Source organism: Egretta garzetta, unplaced genomic scaffold (assembly GCF_000687185.1).
Source record: "Egretta garzetta isolate BGI_Z169 unplaced genomic scaffold, ASM68718v1 scaffold593, whole genome shotgun sequence".
Taxonomy (NCBI): domain Eukaryota; kingdom Metazoa; phylum Chordata; class Aves; order Pelecaniformes; family Ardeidae; genus Egretta; species Egretta garzetta.
The window spans coordinates 871,766-891,260 of NW_009259106.1; the positions used below are offsets into that span (position 1 = coordinate 871,766).

Here is a 19,495-nt window from a genome sequence, read left to right on the forward strand (position 1 = left end):
TTCCTTATACCTAAGTTGCTTCAGCTCTTACGAATGACCCTTTCCATAAAGGCCGAAATACATCAGAGAGACAGGCTTTTCAGAAGAGAACACTGTTGATCACTACGTGCCTTCATAAGCAGTAAGCAGATGCCACGCAACCTTGACAGTGCAAGATGTTTTCTTTGAGGCCATTAGATGACAAAGAAAATCAGAATGTATGGTTATCTGTAGTTCCAACACGGCAATGCGTTCTGATAGCTGCGATGAACAAGTGCAATACTGTAAGAATAAAACAGGAAGGGACAAGGAAGAGAAACGTAAGCAAATGCTGTATCTCTGCAAACTGCTTTCTGTTCTACAGTGGAAACAGTATCTTGCCTTACATGCTGTTAGGACAGACAATTCTGTAAAGCAACATTGACACCGTAATCTCAACTTCTTTTGTATTTTTCCTTTTTGCCACCTAGGAGGAGGCTTACTTACAAACATACAGCAAAGGCAGTCTGAGCGTAAGCCATTTAACCTCTTCTAGTTAATAAAGAAAAAGAGCTGACGCGCAGTAACAGTCTACTCCAGACTATAAATACCGGCAACCAGAGGGGGGGAAAAGTGCCAGCGGTTTGAACCACTGCAGGGGGTCCTGCGAGGGGTGGGAGGGGGACGGGGCAGGAGGCTGAAACTCTCTGTGGATTTCCTGAACACGGTCTGTAATCTTGTTAATACTCCCACTCGAGAATCTGAAATTCTAAGGTGAGCTGAGAACTAGGGAGCGTATGTATGGGACGTTCGACTGTTTAAAGCTGGTGTAACGTAGGTGAGGATTTTAGAAACGTGTAGTAAGTGAAACATGGTTTGAGACTGCAACATGAATTTAAATGACATGTGTACACCACAGGTGATGAGCTTGCAGATCTGAGGAAGTAGAAGATGAAGATGGACAAAACCAACATGAAATTTGTGCCTTTTGGGTTTTTTTCTTCTTCTTAACATAGCACATGTCTCTGGCAGATTTTTTTTTTTTTTTCTTCTCCTGACTGTAGGCCGATGACAGCTCTTTCAATGGGTAGGATCTGCGCGCCATAGATGAAAAGCCTGAAGGCTGCTTTCAGAACACAAGGCAAATCCACATCAAACTGGAGCCCCGCCTAAGTCAGACCTGACTAGGTAGTTTTAAATTAGAACCAAATGAATTTCAGACGGAGGGGAGGGAGGGAGGGAAGAATTACTAGGCCTGACAAGAAAAGCGAGCATGTGATGGTACGAGCTACGATACTTTGCTATGAAAGGAAAACACTGTATTCCTTATATGAAGCACATATATGGTATCTTTCATTATTTATAATAAAAGTGTTGAAATCTTTTATCTCAGTTCAGTTATTCAGAAGTCCTGTACTTAGGGTTTTTTGTTTTTTTTTTTTTTAATTTTGTAATTGTGTACACCATATATTGCATTACTGCTATACCTGTATTGCTTTGTAAGTACACAAAGTTTGTTTTGTTTTTTAGTGACTAATAAACTTTAGCACATAAGGTAGTACTATTCTGGGGCAGGATATGACCAGTTATGGGGATCGTTAATCTAGATTAACGTCATAGTCTGTCAACTGGGAATGATCCGACTCTATTCTAGAAAAAGTATGTCATATCATTTGCCAAATTTTTCTCAACTGTGACATGCTAATTTACTTTTCTGTTTAGCTTCACTAGCATTATTTTGCCACCTTTTATTTGTATTTATAAAAAAATGTATTATCATTACTTTGGATTGTTGTGCTGATATAATGTGGGTTTAACATCAATAAATATTACACACATAGAAAGTTTTCCTTCTGGTACAGACTCTTAACTGTTTCAGTGGAAGCATGCAAGTGTCAGACGTAGAAACAGTAACTATTATGAGCACCGATGGCAGAAGGGCTACACGCAGTACCTAACAATGGCTAGAATTTATCAGCATATTCCACTTGTGACCCGCAATCTTTTTTAAATGAAACAGAGGAACATGACCCATGAATTCTGAGAAACTTCTGCCAAATCAAAGCACCCCAAGACGCTTTTTTTTAATAGGTTAGAAAAGATGCAGGTCTATATTGTGTGTCTAGTAATTGCAATATGACATCACTTACAACTGATACTAAGTAAAGGGCATAGTCCAAGCGCTGTTAAATTCGTTTAAGAATTGTCTTCTAACAAGTCAATATCAAAATTTAAAAAAATAAAATGTTAAGATTATCTTTGTTAAATCCTGAATATTAACGAGCTTCTCCTTTCGCTGCCTTTCTGTGCAAAGATACCAGGAAAGACGCAAGATGATAAATTTTTTTCTTTTAGGTTTACATTTCACACATTGATCACTACAACCAGAATTATCTCAGCAAGTTAGTGAGTGCTGACGTTAATGGTGATAACTGCAGCTGAAGTCAATGGAGTTCTGTCTGCTTACAGTAAATTTGTCTTTGGCTTAGAGACGAAAAAAACTGAGACTGCTCTGGTGAGCTGGTTTAAGATGAGGTCATCATCACTTTTTGCCTCTGTATATATGTACAGCCACACACTTAAGTAGTAAATCACATCTCTAAGCAGCAAAGTTGTTTTTACGAAAACATTTAGCTGTGCTGTTACTTAGTTACTGGGACTGTTTGGGTTTACAAATTCAGAGATAGATAGAAGCGTGGCACAAGAAAGCAACATACTTTTCAAGCCAAAAATCTGAGATTCTTGGAAGCATCAAAGTAACTTTCAGAAGTTTAATCTCCCTCCACAAACCCCAAAGACAGCTTGCATGACCTGAAAGTGTCATTTTATAGGAGTAAAAAAAAAAAAAAAAAAAGTCCTAACTTTTTGCAAGATTTCCGGTTTAGGTAGGGGGAAGACGTCAGCTGATTTAGGAAGGTGGTCAGTCCTGGGAAGGCTCAGTGCAGCTACCTTCAGGACGATGACAGAAACCTCTCTCGAGAGCACCAACCGTGAGGTGCAAAATGCCACAGGCATGAAGATTTTCTCAGCTGGCGGCGTACCTTACCCTGCAGCTTCACAACCACAGCAACAACTCGTTAATGTACACAATTTTTTTTTTTCCATCACTGCCAACCTGGGGCTGGGGATCAAAACCAGACTGCAGTTCAGTTTGAAGCCCTAGCTTGTAAATCGTAGTTTCTATCTAAATGACCACTTTCAAAGACCATTTTAATTCACTTAGGGTGTATGCTAATAAATGCCTGGATTCCCCACATATGGACGACATCCTTATCTCTGCAAGCAGCCCAACCGGATTTCACATGGAAGTATGTACTTCACGCGATCACATGGCCCATCGTGCCGCAATGCTGAGGGGATCCGTGGCAGGCTCTGGCTGCAGGACCCAGCTGCCAATCCCACACCGTGTAGTATGGTGGGATTAACACACGGACTGGAAATGCCTCCTCGGGTGATGCAGGCTGCCACCAGACCAGGCTCACTGCCTCACAACTCAGCTGTACATGCAAGGGGCAGAATTTGCTGCCCTTTAGCCCACTCTCCTGAACAAGCTAAAAGGGAAAGCCCTCCCCCTGAACAGCTTTTCTGCATGACCAGAACCACGAGCACCTAAGAGCCATCAGGCAGATGGAAACACAGCTCCTGCCCCAAGAAATTTACAATCTGTTCTAGACAGCACACAGTGTTCTTCAACGTGTCACAAAGCTTGCGAGACTAATTCAGCAGTAAACCACAATTTGCACCTTTTTTAAAAAAGTGATTAATACATAAAATACTCTCATACTGCACTGACTCGCCAATAAAAATGTCGGTGTTTGGAACATAACGCTCAACTTGCACTTGGAGCAAAAAAAATCCAGACTACAAGCAACAGTACCTGCACAGCAATGACTTCAGCAGCTCTGCAGAGGAGGAAGATGAATGACCTTCTGCCCAACGGCACCAGGAAGGAGACATTTCTTGCTTTATCCAACAGCTGCAGTGCAACAGGTAAACCCTGGGGAAGGGCCAAGTCTTGCAGCTGCTGTTATGTTCTAGTTCTGTAGTAGCATAAGTGGTCCGGAAACAGCTGCAGAATGAAAAAGGAGAAAAAAAGTAACAGTACGTGGCCACTACTCAGAATGATTACATCATCATTTACGGCAGGCGCTCTACAAATCTCATCACACTAAATGGATTAGGGTTTAGGTTGGTGGGGGTTTTTTGGGGTATTTTTTTTTTTGCCTGAAACGCTTCTGTTAACCACACAACTGAAGATATCATCAAGTTTGGGGGTTTTTTGGCCGACTTTTAGCCCAGACATCACAGAATATTGCTACAGAGGAGCGCGGAGGGTACAAAAATGCATTGGCAAGGACAGGACCTGTCCAAGCTACTGCAAAAGGTGTTGAAAATGCCTTATAAGCTAAAGGCTTCCCATACAGCAGGCAACACACCTCGCCTCTACAGTGGATTAAGAACTAGTGGATTTTGGAGGTGGCTTTTACTTCCAGCGTTTGCCTGAGCAGCTGCTGGAGTCATCTATCGGAAAGGGCCCGTCTAAAAGAAAACCTGTTTTGCGGCACTATTCTATAGTATAATGCACAATTCTGTTTCTTATTAGCATAGTAACTCAACTTCCTCCTGTAATACTTCAGAATCAGATTCACTGAACATTTTTGTAATACACTGCTAAGCTACAATAGAAGTTTTGCCTTTCTTAAATGCTGTATTTACTTCAGCTGTACAGTCTCAGATCATTTACTAATTCATGTTTAAAAATGTATAATAAACAAAACTCTAAAATCAAATGTAATTCATCTATCAATCAGCACAACTGTTAGCAAACCCAAAGATCTTGAACTGTATGTGAAGGATGATATTTCAGGTACGGAACAGCAGCAGCTTTCAAGAATTTCAGTTTGTAAAGTTCCAGATCCACTTTCCACAAATTTCCAAAAGTGTAATCACATAATGTAGATTTCCAAATCTAAAATAGAGTCTGTTAGTTGTTTCCCTCAAAGTCCCATATGTGAAATACATAACACAGTTAAAAATCTTAATAGAAGAATGAAGTAATTTTTAAAATTTCAAGCTTTTTCTGAGCAGCAAATCCATTAAATGACCAACTTCATAAAAGCAGAAAAAATTTTTCATCTGTGATCATTAGTGTTTTCTTGCAACATATAAAAATGGCTATAAGCAAAGGCACTGTCATTCTAAAAAAAAAAAATTAATTTCAGGTCAGCTTATACATCCTAAAAGCGGAGACGGAGCATTCCAATTACTCATTCCAAGGACTAAGACATCAGTGATCTGTCTTTGCCCAGGGCAAGCAGCATCCAAGCCTAAGGTGAAGCAAAAAGAACATGGCACCGGAAGCAGGGAAAAAGAAGTTGATGACCAGCAGGTCTCCACTGCCTTCACTTCAGAGTTCAGCTCTGCCCTGGCTGCTTCTGGCAGAGGTCAAGTCAGAATTCAGGACAGAACTCCCAGTAAGCGTGGTTGAGCTCAGTGTGGAAGTTCAGAGGAAGCTGGCAGAGGAGTTGGCAGAGGCACAACTACGGTTATTACTTCAGCAATGCAATTATCATGGGCAGCTTCAGCTGAATACATTGGAATAAAACATTTCTTATGAACAAAACTCACCTCACATGTAAATAATCCATCTCCCCCAAATGGAAAGACACTGCTTTGATTAAGCAATGATACAGGCACATGATAAGCATCACTGAAAGCCGGTTAAAACAGCATTAGGAAGAAAGGCATTGCGGTGCTAACGGAAACAAAGATTTTACAGAAAACTCGGTAAACAGCATTGCAAAACCGTGTAGGAAATTAACCTCGCTAATCTAGTATTTACAGATCAGCTGGATACAGCTGCACAGCAGAAAGCTTAGCACGACCTCCACCCTGGTGCCCTGAAAATTATGGTGAACTATAAAACTACAGGTGCTCTCCATTTTATATGCCTTCCAACAAAAGAGCTACAAGAACCCTCAGAGAATGAATACAGTTCCAGCCTACTGCTGGCAGAGCTGTCTCACCATCAAAAATCACATATGCACACTAAATGGCATCCACACAAAACACATGCAATGACTCTCTCATTTCTTTTCTCTAAGGTTGCAGGACATTTTCAGCAGAAATCTACCAACTACCTGAAAAAAACGGGATAAAAAGTGAGACCCACAGCAGCAGGAAGTAAAACACTGTAACCTGGAGCTTTTAACAGGTCTTCAACCGTACGGGTGGAGATGTTTACAAGACAGCCTCCAACATACCCCTGCAGCATGCACTTTTGGTGCATTTAACATTAAAAGTGCAGAGCTGGGAGATCTGCAAATTAGAATTCCCGTAACATCAAACTGCTTCACTCGACATGCTTCAGCAATACCATAGCATCAGCTTGCAGGTATTCCTGAACAAATAGTTCAAAATAATGCAGGAATTTCAAACCTGTCCACGTGCTGGGCATGCCAGGCCACCTCAGCCGCGCCAGCCAGCAGTCTGGGAAACATCCACACAGCTCCATTTGCTCAGGTGGTGCTAGCCCAGCGACACCCGCCCCCCACACCCACAAGGTGGCTTTTCCTTGTGTGTTGTCTCAGCATGTTTGACACCATCACACCCAAACTGGCATTTTGTTATCAGATCTCCAAGTGGTCAAAGCAATTTTAGTGTTAACAACTATGCCAGAAGGATTCATTTTTACTTCAGAATATGAGACTATAATGGCAAAGTACACAAAGGGAAAAAAGGAGGAAAAAATAGAAAAACTGGATCTCATGTATTTAAAGAGTGAAAAAATCACGATTGTAGGTTTCAATGTTGTATTTTGTTATATGAAAGGAACAAAAATTATCCCAGATTTTAACTAATGTGAGCTGTTAGTACGAAAAATAAAAGCATACAATACCAGAACAGCTGTGCTCATAGTCATGCTGACTGTCTGGCAACCTACAGGTAGTATTTGTTACTAACTCAGTAGGCAAATCTAAAGCAAAAAGGAGCCTTCAGCATATGGTCTGAAATTGAACATAATGTGTGGGTGAAAATAAAATGTAATAAAATGTAAACTGGGGCTTCGGCAGAGTTCTTACTGCTTCAGGCAATAAGCACAGCCAATGCTCTTTAAATACTTCTCATTGCCCTCTCTTTTTAAACACTCACTGATGACCCAAATTAAGAGGATGCAGCTGGTCTTGAAAAGCTCAGTTTTCACTGGCTTTACTCAAATGAGCTACACTATGCTTCAAAAAGAAAAAGAAGTCACATAATTGCAACAGGCAATACACATTTCAGTTTCATGCAATACAACCTCTCACACTATGCAATACACTGAAGGAGGAAAATTTGTCTAACAGCAATAGATAATCATTAATCAGTGTATGTTTCAACTGCAGATAATCATGTCACAAAGAGACTTTGAAGACTGGGATTTAGACATCCACTTTCTATCCAGATTTCACTGAACTCAATATTGAAATCCATCTTTAAAAATCATGCCTTGAATCCCCAAACAGCTCAGGATATGTGGATTTGGATTTCACAAAACTGGTGACAGCAATGCCAGCTACAACTTTGTATTTACGCAGGCAACTCCACTTCCCTAAAACTAGATACACTAACCAAATCATTACCGTTAGAGTAATGCCTTAGGATAGACTGCCCTCAGGAGGCCAAAATGGAATCTCTTCATGGGTTACCACACGCTAACACACTCGGCGTGCACTAACTCAGCACACTTTACATCCTTCTGTTACCATAAAAGAAAGTCTGCAAAAGTTATTCCTTGCAACAGCTCCTGCTTACGGCTGCAACGTTTAAACAAAACCAAAACAAAATGAACCCACCTCACCAACATTTATGTGTCCCGCTAGAAACTTCTACTGGTGGTAATCAATTGCAATATAAGCCTCAAAAGCAGGAAAAGACAAACACAGTGAGTTCACTACAGCAAGCTCTAAGTTACAAACACATGTCTTAAGAGATAAGCAAAAGTAAGGCTTCAATGACCTATCTAGGAGAAAAGAGAAGCAAAAGTAGTCCAGCATCTTCCCAAACACTGGAAAAGTGAAGAAATACAAAACGTTTAACTTCCCAGGCCTACAATGTGCTCCAGGGATTAACTAAAGCCCAGAATGTGCAAATCACACTATCTATAAAGTTTAAACTGAATCAAGTTTGAAGTCAACAGAAGAACAGTTTTAGGTTTGCAAACTTGGCAGTGACAAGGTAGGGCACATAAAGGAGTAAATACTGCAATACACGATCTTCTTTTAGCAAGGATATCCTTTCTGAAGCAGGAGCCCAGCTGAGTTAAAAAAAACGCAAAGCAATAGCTATGGATGAGTCAGAAGGGGGGATTGCTGTACAGGAGGGCTGCATGCTGAATTAAATGACAGCTGCAAAAGCAGCCACCATCAAAACATGCCTTGATAGTTTCTCTATACATAAAGAGAATAAGGTATAAATATCAGTCACACGGGGTGGGGCAGGAGAAGAGATCTGAAATAAAACGTAGATGTAAGTTAAAGACCAGACCTGGATAGCAGCCGTCTTTAAAATGTTCCCAAAGCTAGATGATGAGGCAAAGTTTCAACGCATGCCTGAAAAAACAGCTGTAGGAAGAGGAGTACAGATTCCTTAGGAACTGCAGAAACACGGAGGAGTGGGAATTTGTAAAATAGTTCATTCTAAACCAAAAAGAACTAGGAAGATGTTGGTACTTAACAAAAGATCATAGGAGCGTTTTCAGCAATACAGCAGGTGAAGAAACATCAGATGGGTAAGAGCACACGCTCTCCCACTAGGAACGGTACCACAGAAACTTTGCAGGTCTAATAAGAGAGCGGACTGAAGTTTTCAAAACTCAGCTGAGAAATCATGGTCAGTCAGTCAAGCACACAGTCCTACTCGAGAATGAACACCCACGTGCAAAAAACCCCCAAACATTTATATATAGCTCAGCATAAATGCTACCAGCACAAGGTGTAAATCCCAAAAGTCTTGTTTTTAATCAAGGACAGTGACATAACAAGCATGGCAGAAATATGATGGAAGCAAAACAAATACGCAAGATATTGATATGAAATATCAATTATTTTGTATGCATTTGATTACTAAATATCAATACCATGATATCAAACTAAATATCAATATATTGATCAAATCAAACTCCACACGGATTGAATCTCCAGGCCCAATAAGGTAAACACTGGTTTTAGACAGTATTATTATCCATGCAATTAAGATGATGGCAGCAATTATGACATCCAATGACTGTAAGAGCCAGTAATGTAACTGTAATGAAAGACAGTAATTACCAGCAGGTTGGGTAAACGTCACACCAAAGAGGCCAAGATCACTTATTTAATATTATTTTTTTCATGCAGCCAGTGAGGGACACCCCTGTCTGGCTGCAGTCCCTGGGAACATACAAGACCCGAGTCAAAATGCTATTTTTAAAGACTGACTTTGTGATGGTAACTTTTATTTCTGCAAGAATACTAACCAAGTTTATTAATAAAGACAACAGTTCACTACTGCAGACTTCTATAAAAAAGGAACAACATAAAATAAGGGAATATGCTAAAATGAAACCAAAAAGACAAGTCAAAAAAATTAATGCTAGAAGACAACACTAAGACTGTATGCACTGAACTTCAGTATGACAACTGGAAATACACATGCCAAATTAAAACTTTTTTTTTTTGTAAGGAGGGGGAAGCTGGCATGGTTTAAAAGCTACTAGAATTTAAAAGCCAACCTTTGTCAAACCAGCAGTCTGGCTGTAGCAGTCAAATGGAATCTGTCACTGAATGCAAATTACAGGCAGATCAGAGTGTAGAGGAGCAATTTGCAAAAGTGCATACAAACTGAACACCATCTTAGGAACAGGTACTGTGCCTGAGTACCATCAGCCAAGCAGATGATCAAAATAAAAAGCAAAGTGCTCTGGGAAGGCAAGGCCACAGAGGAAAAAAAAAAAACCAAAACAAACCCCAAACTCTGAACAAAGCCCTACATCAGGTTTTGGTACCATGCAGGAACTTGAGCAGAACCTCTACTAGCAACTCACTGAAGATTTTACCCCTTGGAGCAAAGCATCAGAAGAGGTTACAGAGGAAAGGGTGACAAGTGGCTGTGGCTGGGGGCTATCCCTCCCAAATTCTAAAGGAAATCAAGTAACTGCAGCATGCACCTTCTGGATTAAAACCGCCTCGTTGTCAAATGACTGGAAGCTGACAAAAGTGACAGCAAGCTTTGGGGAGTTTTGTGGGTGGAAGCATCACTTGTTTTTTAAGAAGACATTCCAGAGGGATCCAGGGAACTACAGATTAATGATCTTTTTCTGTACATTGCCAACTGCCAGAAATTGTTCTAAAGCCATGAAAACAACTGAATAAACATCCTGAGGAAAGTCAGTGCTGCTTTTGCAAAGGGAAGTCAAGTTTGATAAACATTTGAGAGTTCTTCTAAAGACTAAAAAGATATGAGAGTAAAGAGATGAGAGTAAGGAGATCTAATACAGCATGCTTGAAGTTCTAAACAGCATCTGACACATTCCCTTGCCAAAAATCATTAAAGATGCTGTGCTGCCAAGAGAAGAAGTTGTCATTCAGTAAATTGCTGAAAGACAGAAGAGAAAGGTTACGATCAGCAGTCATTCTTTCCTAAGGACAGGGATCACCAACAGAACGCCACAGGCACCTATGCTGGGGCTAGCAAAGTACAACCTATTCATAAGAGTTCAGAGACAGCAATTTCTGAAGGCCACAGTATATTCCAGTAGCACTAAGTTACTCAAAGTAATAAAGGGATAAAGGAATTAAAAAATTGCAGAACCATTTCACTGAGGAAACAGGTCTTAAAAACGAGCAGGCTAAACTCACTGTAGATAAATGAGAACAATTCACACTGGGGAAAATACAAAAAATTAGTCCTAAATACATACATAAAGAAACAGACTCCAAGTTGACTATTATTTAGGACTGAGTTACTGTTCTTACATAGCTTATGAAAACCTAAGTGTAAAGGTTAGGAAAAGGCAAAACAATTAGGCATTATTTTGGGAAGCAATATAAAACAAAACAAAACATCCTAATCTTTTATTAGATAAATCCATAATGAATACTGTGAGCGGTTCCACCCACTCCTCCCTCCTTGAAAAGCTGGAAAAGTAAAGGATCACAAACATGACATAAGGTACAAAAGAGCTTCCCAGCAACAAGCAACTAAAAGAAATACGACTCTTCAGTTTGAAACAGAAACAACTGGGGCAGGCAGGATATGACAGAGGCCTACAAATCCCAAGAGCGACAGAGCAAGCGCACAAGAGGGTTGTTATAACATCCCATCAGATGGAAGAACCTGCAGGCCTCAACCAGAGCTATCAAATGGCAGATTCAAACATATCCACCCCAAATGGCTGGAGGTACAAGAGTCTGTCAAGGAGACATCCCCACACACTTGGTCTGTTACCCAGCCTACGCATTCACACCTTCCACTGTCTGAGACATCACACCAGGCCAGACAGAACCCTGGTCTGACAGACAGATACCACTTCTTAGAACAGATGTAGACAGTAAATGCTGAAGTGGATTATTACTGTTTATAACTAGTTTTCAGTTCTAATTTACCAGTTTGAAGAAAAGGGGAAAAAAAGGTCTTTTAAAAACATGATTCTAAGGCTACCCACACTTCAGTCTGGTCCTATAGCAACAGCAGTAATAAAAACATAGTATGTACTGCAACATTTTTTAAAAAATTACTTAGCAGCATGCCGAGATTCTTCTGAGGGTGTTATTCCAGGTTTTAATCACAAATATAAACTAAAAATGGCATTGCTAGTAACTTACTTAACAGTGCCCTTACCCAACAAAACAAGGGATAATAATAATTAGGGACAGAATTCAGTAAGAGGAAATTATTTTTAGTCTCTTGAGTTTGGCTTCTGGTCAAGGTATGTCACGCAGGCTTTGCCTGTAAAATACTAAGGACAAATACAGGCAGCAGCCAAGTTACTGACATTTTACTACTTGACTAGTAAAAATGGAGTACCAGCTGTCCTTCCTCACCTTCAGTGCCCTCAGAAAAAATTCATCTATTCTCTGGCCAATTCCTCCTATCAAAGAGAAACACAATTAGCAATTATATTTTTGGTGCAAAGACACATATGACACACAACTTTTCACAGCAAATAATGCCACCTCTCTGCAAAGTGGTATTTTACACTCCAAAGTGAGTAACACAACCAACTGTAAAATCCCCTGAACATACAATCAATCCTTGGATTATTTCTCAATACATACCTGTGAGAAGCTTGAACGTGCAATGTTTTCTGGCACAGAGACAAGATTTGTCAGCTGCACAAATGAAGAAAATCTCAGACTTTAAAGACTCAAAGTTATCATCAGTGAGATCTTTTCTTTCTGTACTTTGGTTTATGCAAAGACAGGAAGTAATTTCAAAAGCAGAGTCAACATCTGGATCATGATGCAATGAACACTGGAGCTAAGAAGTGAAGGTCCTAAACCACATCCATCGTTTTCTTCAGAGATGATAAAAACATCAATTACCAAAAATTACTTGATGTCAGTAGAAAAGCCTGAGGTTAAATTTTTGGTAATTTTTCAGCAAGATAGGAACACTCAGGATCACTTACAGCTGAATAATTACTCTGCTTCAAAAGCTACTTTGCATAAACTAAATGGCTGTTTTATTGACTATACATACATCTTGCCAGTTGAACTGAGCATTCAAGAAGATATAGAGCAAAGCACCTTGACTTCACACTTTGGAAGTGACAGTGTTTTCTGAACACCTACGGAGCCAGTGAAAAGTCTTTTATGCAGCAAGGTTTGCAACTGCACTGTTCACCAGTGTATGTGCAGCTCAAACTCAGAATATTATAGAATTAGCAATGCCAGTGACCACTCAACAGTCCTTCAATGTATACACACAAGCGCTACTGGATTAAGTGAGTGCCGTGCATACATTCAAGAATGGAACTGAGCAGGTTTTGTCTTTATAAAAACACACTGCATATAATTAAATCTCCTAAAGGCAATCCAGGTATGCCAAAGATCTAGAAGTTCCTAGCTTTGTAGTGTTAGCTACAAACAAACAAAAACCAGAAGGGAACTCCTTGCCACTTTGTAGGGACTAACTGATAAAAATAAAAAATTATGCAGTTTGCAATCTTTGCCCTAAATGAAAAACTTGATGCAATCACACCTGCCAAGCAATAAAGGTGCCTCTGTACTTTATTAACCTTTGTGTAACATGATAATTCAGATAAAATCTCCACTCTATCCCAAAATGGAAAACATGGCTTTATAAAAATATAGTGCTTTTAAAATGTATCAGCACGTTATTTAAAACTATCACCATACCAAAACCAGATAATTTTCAAATTTTTACATATGCAGACTTCATGTCCAAATGGACTCCTTCAGGTAGCTAAACATCCACGCCGGACCTTACTGCTGCTGAATTTCTCTTCTGACTAAATAATATCAATTACAGACATTGACCTTCAACTCACTTCCACCCCTCTCCCTTTAATTACCATATATTTATATATTATCATAATGACATTATGTAGGTACTTATTCAAGGTAGTATTTAAGTACTTAAGTCAGAAGCTGCAAGCCTCCATCTACAACTAGAGTACTCCCTGTAACATAAGGGGACTCTAGAAGAAAGAGAACAGCTTGCGCAACTTCACGAGGCTCTCCAAATCTTCCAAGGAGAATTGCTTTCTTCAGTTGATCTTCTTCCAAATGAGCAGTCATCTCTGTGTGAATGAAGCCTAAGAGAGGAGAGATATTTGAAGAGTTACCCAACCTTCAACTAAATTTCTCTAGCGGATTTTTCCTGCAATCCTCCAAAGTGAAATCTACTACCAGGTTCCAGCACCAGCTACCGTTCCTCAAAGGCCACATCATTTGATGGCCAAGACAAATTTTTTACCTAACCAATAAAATGTCTTCTAGTTTTGGAAGCACTGATGTAATAATCAAAACGCAGTGACCTACAGAAGTTCATTTTAAAAAAAAAAAAAGGTAAGTAAAACTGGGTTTCAAAACTGTATTTAGTAGCACTTTTCTGAAAGACAGAATACACTCATTTCACCAAAACATTCTCAATAAAAACACGAGTATGAAATCTCTGGCAAGAAACCTCTACAGCTTGCAAGTGTTTCCACTATATTTTAGAACTTCTGACAGCATTTGCATAATTTCTATTAAAGCAGTCATCTGAAGAATATTTCTTGGCATTTTTGAAGGACATTTCTTTACAATTTTCACTTATCTGAGATTCAGTTTCCCCACTGCTGCACTTCTCTTCACATAAGCTGCAGCTTCATAAAGAGCTGATCTTATCTGCTTTCTAGCTGCCACCAAGAAGGGAAAGTCTCGGGTTTGCTTTCTGCCATACAACTCTGCCCTTAAGCAAGCTGCCCAACTCACTAGAGTCCTATTTTTCCTGCCTAGTTCACAAGCTGAACTGGTTCATGTAGAGGTCTGAAAGGCATCAGAGCTAGCACAAGGTGAGCAGCAGAGTACAGAGCTACAAGTCAAAGAAGTCAGAAAAGACAGAAGGGATTTTTCCTTAAGGGTAGTGGTTTGCTTGGACTAGATTGTCCTTGTCCTCACAGAACTTTCTTTCCAGACTCTCTCCTTTTACTACAGGGATAGACAGGCATGCTTTCATGCCAGCTTCTTGTGGTCTTTCCTGTTTCTCTAACAACAAATAAGCATTCTTCGGCAGGAAATGAGGGGAGCTGTTTGTCTGTAATTCATTCTAATCCTTCCATCTACAAGGACAGCAGGTTTTGAAGGAGGACAAAGAAAAAAAGGCACTTATTATGCAGTAACGGATAGAGGAACAGGTAGACACACTCTTCCAAATTTGTCAATGTTCCCTGAAGGTTTTGTAAAAGAATGTATTATACTTCAAACTGGAAAAAAAAAAAAAAAAAAGAGATTAAAAACATTTACTTACAAAAGTTGAAGAAAATAAGAGTAATTTGCCTTAAGTTACTTTCAGCATACAGCAAATATCTGGCAGTCTTGATGATCATATATTGCAACAGTCAAGGATGTAGGGACTTCCCAAAAACTAACCTGGAGCAACCACGTTGACTCGAATTTGCTTTTTTGCTACTTCTTTAGCAAGCGAGCGTGAAAATCCAACTAATCCTGCTTTGGTAGCACTGTATACGCTTTGACCAGAGTTGCCTTTAAGTCCTACAATACTTCCTAAAATAAAGAAAGGTCAAAGAGAAGAAAAGAATAAATGATTAATTTGAAACCATGCACTAGTTTTAAAATTTTATTGTTAAATTTGGAATGGAAAATGATGTTAAAAGAGAGGGAACTAAAAGAATATTACTGAATGTACTTCATAGCCTGCTGCTGGAATAAGAAATCCCTCAATTATCTGTGATTTTTGTGGAATCCAGATATCTCTGTTGACCAACAGGCACCAGGAGAGTAAAATGAAGAGCTTTCTAAAAAAGTATCCTTGCACAGGAAAAAAAAAAAAAAAGAAACCAACTGTGCCTATTTGATTCTTAGTTAATAACTAGGAGCTGGTACATTTACATACCAAAAGAGCTGATAAAGATGGTAAAATTATTTTTTCAATAAAATATAAACTCTGAGATGTTTATTACTAAAACAAGCTGGTTTTGCATTTAGAAGTTGCTGGAATTACACAAAAGAATCAGCATTTATAAAGAAATGCCAAATATAGAATGTCTAAGTACAAAGAAAATAGTCCATTTACACCTGCTAAACCTTTCTGGAAAACTATTACATAGAACTCCACTGGATTAGACAAGCAACTTACCTATATTGACAATAGCACCTCCTTGTTGTTGAATCATACTTTTTACAGCAGCTTTGCATGTCAACATTGTTCCCAAAAGGTTAGTGTGAATCTGGGCTATCATGTCTTCAGTCTTGGTTCTCAGTAACAAACCATCCCTGACAAACAGAACAAAAACCACAAAAGAACTCACTGAACAACCCCAATGATCATATTTACTCACAATAAAAGATGATTGATGAATGGAATATTAACAGGGATTTATATGGTTCTATACATTCTAGCATTCAAAATTATGACATTGCACGGACAACACAGAGCAAGAAGAAATTTAGCTATGCTTCTGGCAACAAAAGACTCCTTTGCAGAGAGGTATGAAACACTGGTTTGAACTATCTCAAGGTGAAGAAGTGGAAGAAAGAGGAGTAGAGGGGGAAGTCACAAACTCAGAATGCACAAACTACAGTGAAAGCTGTGTTATGTTAGAATTTTACCTTAATCAGGAACAAAATACTGGTAAGCGGTTAATACTGTTTTCAGATGTACTCAGTAACAATACTCTTAGTAAATGCAAAGGCCCTTAGCACTTTATAATAAGATGCAGTTATCGAGAATTACATATAATCTTGTAATGAATAACTAACCTGTTGATCCCAGCTGCATTAACCAAGTAGTTAACAGGACCTAAATTCCTTTGTATCTCCTCAAAAGTATTTTGGACTTCTTGTTCACTGGATACGTCACAGCTAAGTGCCAGATGTCCTGCTGTATTGAAATAAAAGCACAACATAACAATAGTAAAAGATACAATTCATAAACCTTCTTCAGAATTTATCAAGTCAATTGCTAAAACAGTTGTTGAACTAGTTGTAATTTGAGGAACTAAGTAAGAGCAGTCAAGTAGTTACGTGACAATTTCTTGTTATATATTTTGGCCTTTTGAAATCAGAAGTTCAGCATGAGCAGACTGGTCTCAGCTCTGGCTTGGTCAGGAGCCAAGGATGACTCAATCCATGCCACCTCCCTGCTGTGACCTTGAACAATTCCTTTCAGCTTACCTATTCCATCCGCAAAATATGAATTGTAACATACTTAACTTTCCCAAAGAATACTGTGAAAAGAACATTGTAGTGATATAGCTTTTCTTTCAAATTTCTCTGCCTTTACTTTCATTTTCACCTAGTTAAACAATGAGGTTTATTTTATGACTTACTACAAGTTACCTAAGCATTAGACAGCGAAGAAAGCACTGTAAAGCAGCATACTTACCACCAAGATTACGTGCAGTGGTTTGGGCTACTTCCAGATTTCTAGCAATAATCGCCAGGCGGCAGCCTCTCTGTGCCAGTAATTCCGCAACAGCTTTTCCTATTCCTCGGGATCCTCCAAAAATTGCACAAACCTTGGCCATCTTCAAAAATAATACACAAACTGCAAATAAACTATGAATTTCAGGTCCAACATAGCAGAGAATAATTACTATTCTTGTCAACACCAGGGCCCTTACTAGCATTTTGTAATAACGGATTACAGAATTAGTGATTAGTTAATTTTTTATTCACCAAAAATAAATACATGAACTAAACTAGACACCACTTCTGCAAATGCAAGTTAATTCTTAATGATTTCTGAACTAGTACAAAAATTATGCATGTAATCTAGCATTTCAATACTAGAGTTACGATAACTCCTATTCAGTTGATGAAATACGCGATTTACGTATCTAAAGGCCATAATGTATTGTAGTAGTTGTAATTATATCGTTCTTGCAAGCACTATTCTTGCCCTAAAGTCATTTCGCCTCAAGGTCTCACTCAGTCCTAAGTATCTGTGTTGGACATCCACATTGCAAACACTATGGAGCATGATTTGATACTACTGTATTTACACTAATAATACCAAGTTACACTACATAATACTATGTTTTACCACTAGCCTTAGGATTTTTTTGTTTCTGCTTTTGAAGAAAAAGCAGCTTTTTGAAAGGCAAAATGATTCTGAAGTAGCTAGCTTAGGTGTTTAGAAAGGAGCTTAAGGAAAAAGTACTTCTGTAGAATCCTCTTTTATTCTGTGACCTCTAGAAACCAATCAGCTGTTACGGGATTTCCTGAGGAGCCAGAGGCAGAATCCAAGCAACAGTAATGAACCTCTTTTCCATACATTTGAATAAATCCTTTCTGAACCCAATTATACTTTGTCTCCCTAGCATCCTGAGGCAACGAGTTTCATTATTCATGGAAAAGTGTTTCCTTTTGTTCTTAATTTGCTTTCTGATTAGAGAATACTATGCATTTCTCCTCATATCTTCCCCTTACTGTTTGTAACTTCAGAGTTACAAAGAGTCACAAACTCTTCTGCATTTTGCCCTCCCCCTATATCCTCTTTCAGGACTACTTAGTTACTCTTACACAGATGGAAGCCATTCTCTACCTCACTAAAGACTGTCCAAGCTCTTTATCCTGCCACGCTGCCTTTGCCTCCTTTAGGTCTATTATACCCTTTTGATGTGTGAAGAGCACACAGTGTTAAGCATACAAGGACACCATCGACTCATACAACGGCATAATGATTTTGGTCTTCTGTGGCAGGGCCTGGGAGAGCAGACAGCCCTTTTCTGTAACAAGGTAAGCGTAAGTGCTTGGAATCAACCCATGTGTCTGCTTCTGCTGGCAAGTTTAAATCAGCTTCCTAGGAATAGGGAGAGGATCAAATACTTGTATCTCAGGCGGGGGCCCTTTCAAAAGAACATGTACAAGAAGATGTCCTGCCTGGAGACGCTTCCTTAATGATAAAAACAGGCACCACTGCCTCGCCAGAAAGACTGATCTTTTGGGCAGTCTTCATTAGGTAGCTAGATGCAAGAAATGAATCAAGAAGGTTTGCACCCCAGAAACTACAGCTCTTACTATCATAGCAGACTAAAGGCACAACGCATATTTTGTTGCCAGTTTTTTTTGTTAGAAACAAAGTCCCAGTCTGTCATGACTGATCTCTTCTTTTACAGAATTACCACAATGACTCTTGGAAGTTCTTGCCTACTTGTTGCAGCAATGTTATAGTAGGATTTCCTCCTTTGTATTTTGTTCTTACCAGCACTGAGCATACCTACTCCTTTATTTTTATTTGAAACGAGGAATAATATAGATTAGGAGAGATCTCTGGTCTTGTCTAACTCCTCTGCCCCTAAGCAACATCAGGTGAACCATCTTATGCTGTTTATAAATGCCGTCAGACCTAGATGTATTTTCCAAACAATTCTGAACATGCTTAGCTACACAGGACCCCAAAAGCTGCCTGTGGGGTGAGAACTTCTTTAAAATGGATCATTCTACCCTTCCTGGTCTCTTTGAGAAGGGGAAAAAAATCTTAATGATTCTACCGTTCTCGGAAGGAATAGGGACAGTTCCTTGTGCATTAACCAGGTATTTATGGGGGGGGAGGGGGCATAAGGCCTACTTCCAACGCAGCAATATACAGCTTGTGTTTCAGCCCAGAAGAGCCATACGGATTCTTTGGAGTTGCGACTTGGGAGAGGAAAAAAACCCAAACCCAACAAAACTGCAACAGTAGTAATAACCCTTTATGCTCTGGTTAAATAAAGGTAGGAAAAAACACGTATCTTTTGAGCAACGGGCTCTCCTAGGCCGCCGCGCAGCACACACAAGCGCCCGCACCACCTTTGTCCTCCACAGCCCCTCCTTCGGCACACACCGTT

The 19,495-nt window shown here is 39.4% G+C and overlaps 1 protein-coding gene across 8 annotated transcripts; it reads right to left on the reverse strand.

Moving 5' to 3' along the window:
• Positions 1-175: 175 nt before the first annotated feature.
• CBR4 (carbonyl reductase 4) lies at positions 176-19,478 on the reverse strand. Of its 8 annotated transcripts, none has more exons than XR_004841524.1 (7): positions 17,050-19,478; positions 16,425-16,545; positions 15,802-15,938; positions 15,075-15,209; positions 12,021-13,756; positions 3,836-4,027; positions 176-261 (listed from the first exon to the last, which is right to left on the reverse strand). XR_004841524.1 is itself a non-coding variant. In XM_035890901.1 (6 exons), the coding sequence occupies exons 2-6, from the start codon at positions 17,189-17,191 to the stop codon at positions 13,578-13,580; spliced, it is 714 nt and encodes a 237-aa protein (XP_035746794.1). In that variant the 5' UTR covers positions 18,211-19,478; the 3' UTR covers positions 5,489-13,577. The 8 variants fall into 8 exon arrangements, 3 of the variants coding, with proteins under 3 accessions (XP_035746794.1, XP_009633616.2, XP_035746795.1); XR_004841522.1 differs by having other exon boundaries at positions 5,587-13,756; XR_004841525.1 differs by lacking the exons at positions 176-261; positions 3,836-4,027 and adding an exon at positions 5,489-5,713 and having other exon boundaries at positions 12,021-12,067; positions 12,255-13,756.
• Positions 19,479-19,495: the final 17 nt, after the last annotated feature.

Excerpts from the sequence above, each read along its gene's own strand:
- CBR4 (XM_009635321.2), bottom strand. The coding sequence starts at position 17,293 with ATGCTAGTAAGGGCCCTGGTGTTGACAAGAATAGTAATTATTCTCTGC. Across the intron at positions 15,210-15,801 it reads AGGTGCTATTGTCAATATAG|GAAGTATTGTAGGACTTAAA; the intron begins GTAAGTTGCTTG and ends TCTTTATTTTAG. Across the intron at positions 13,757-15,074 it reads AGTCAACGTGGTTGCTCCAG|GCTTCATTCACACAGAGATG; the intron begins GTTAGTTTTTGG and ends CTCCTCTCTTAG.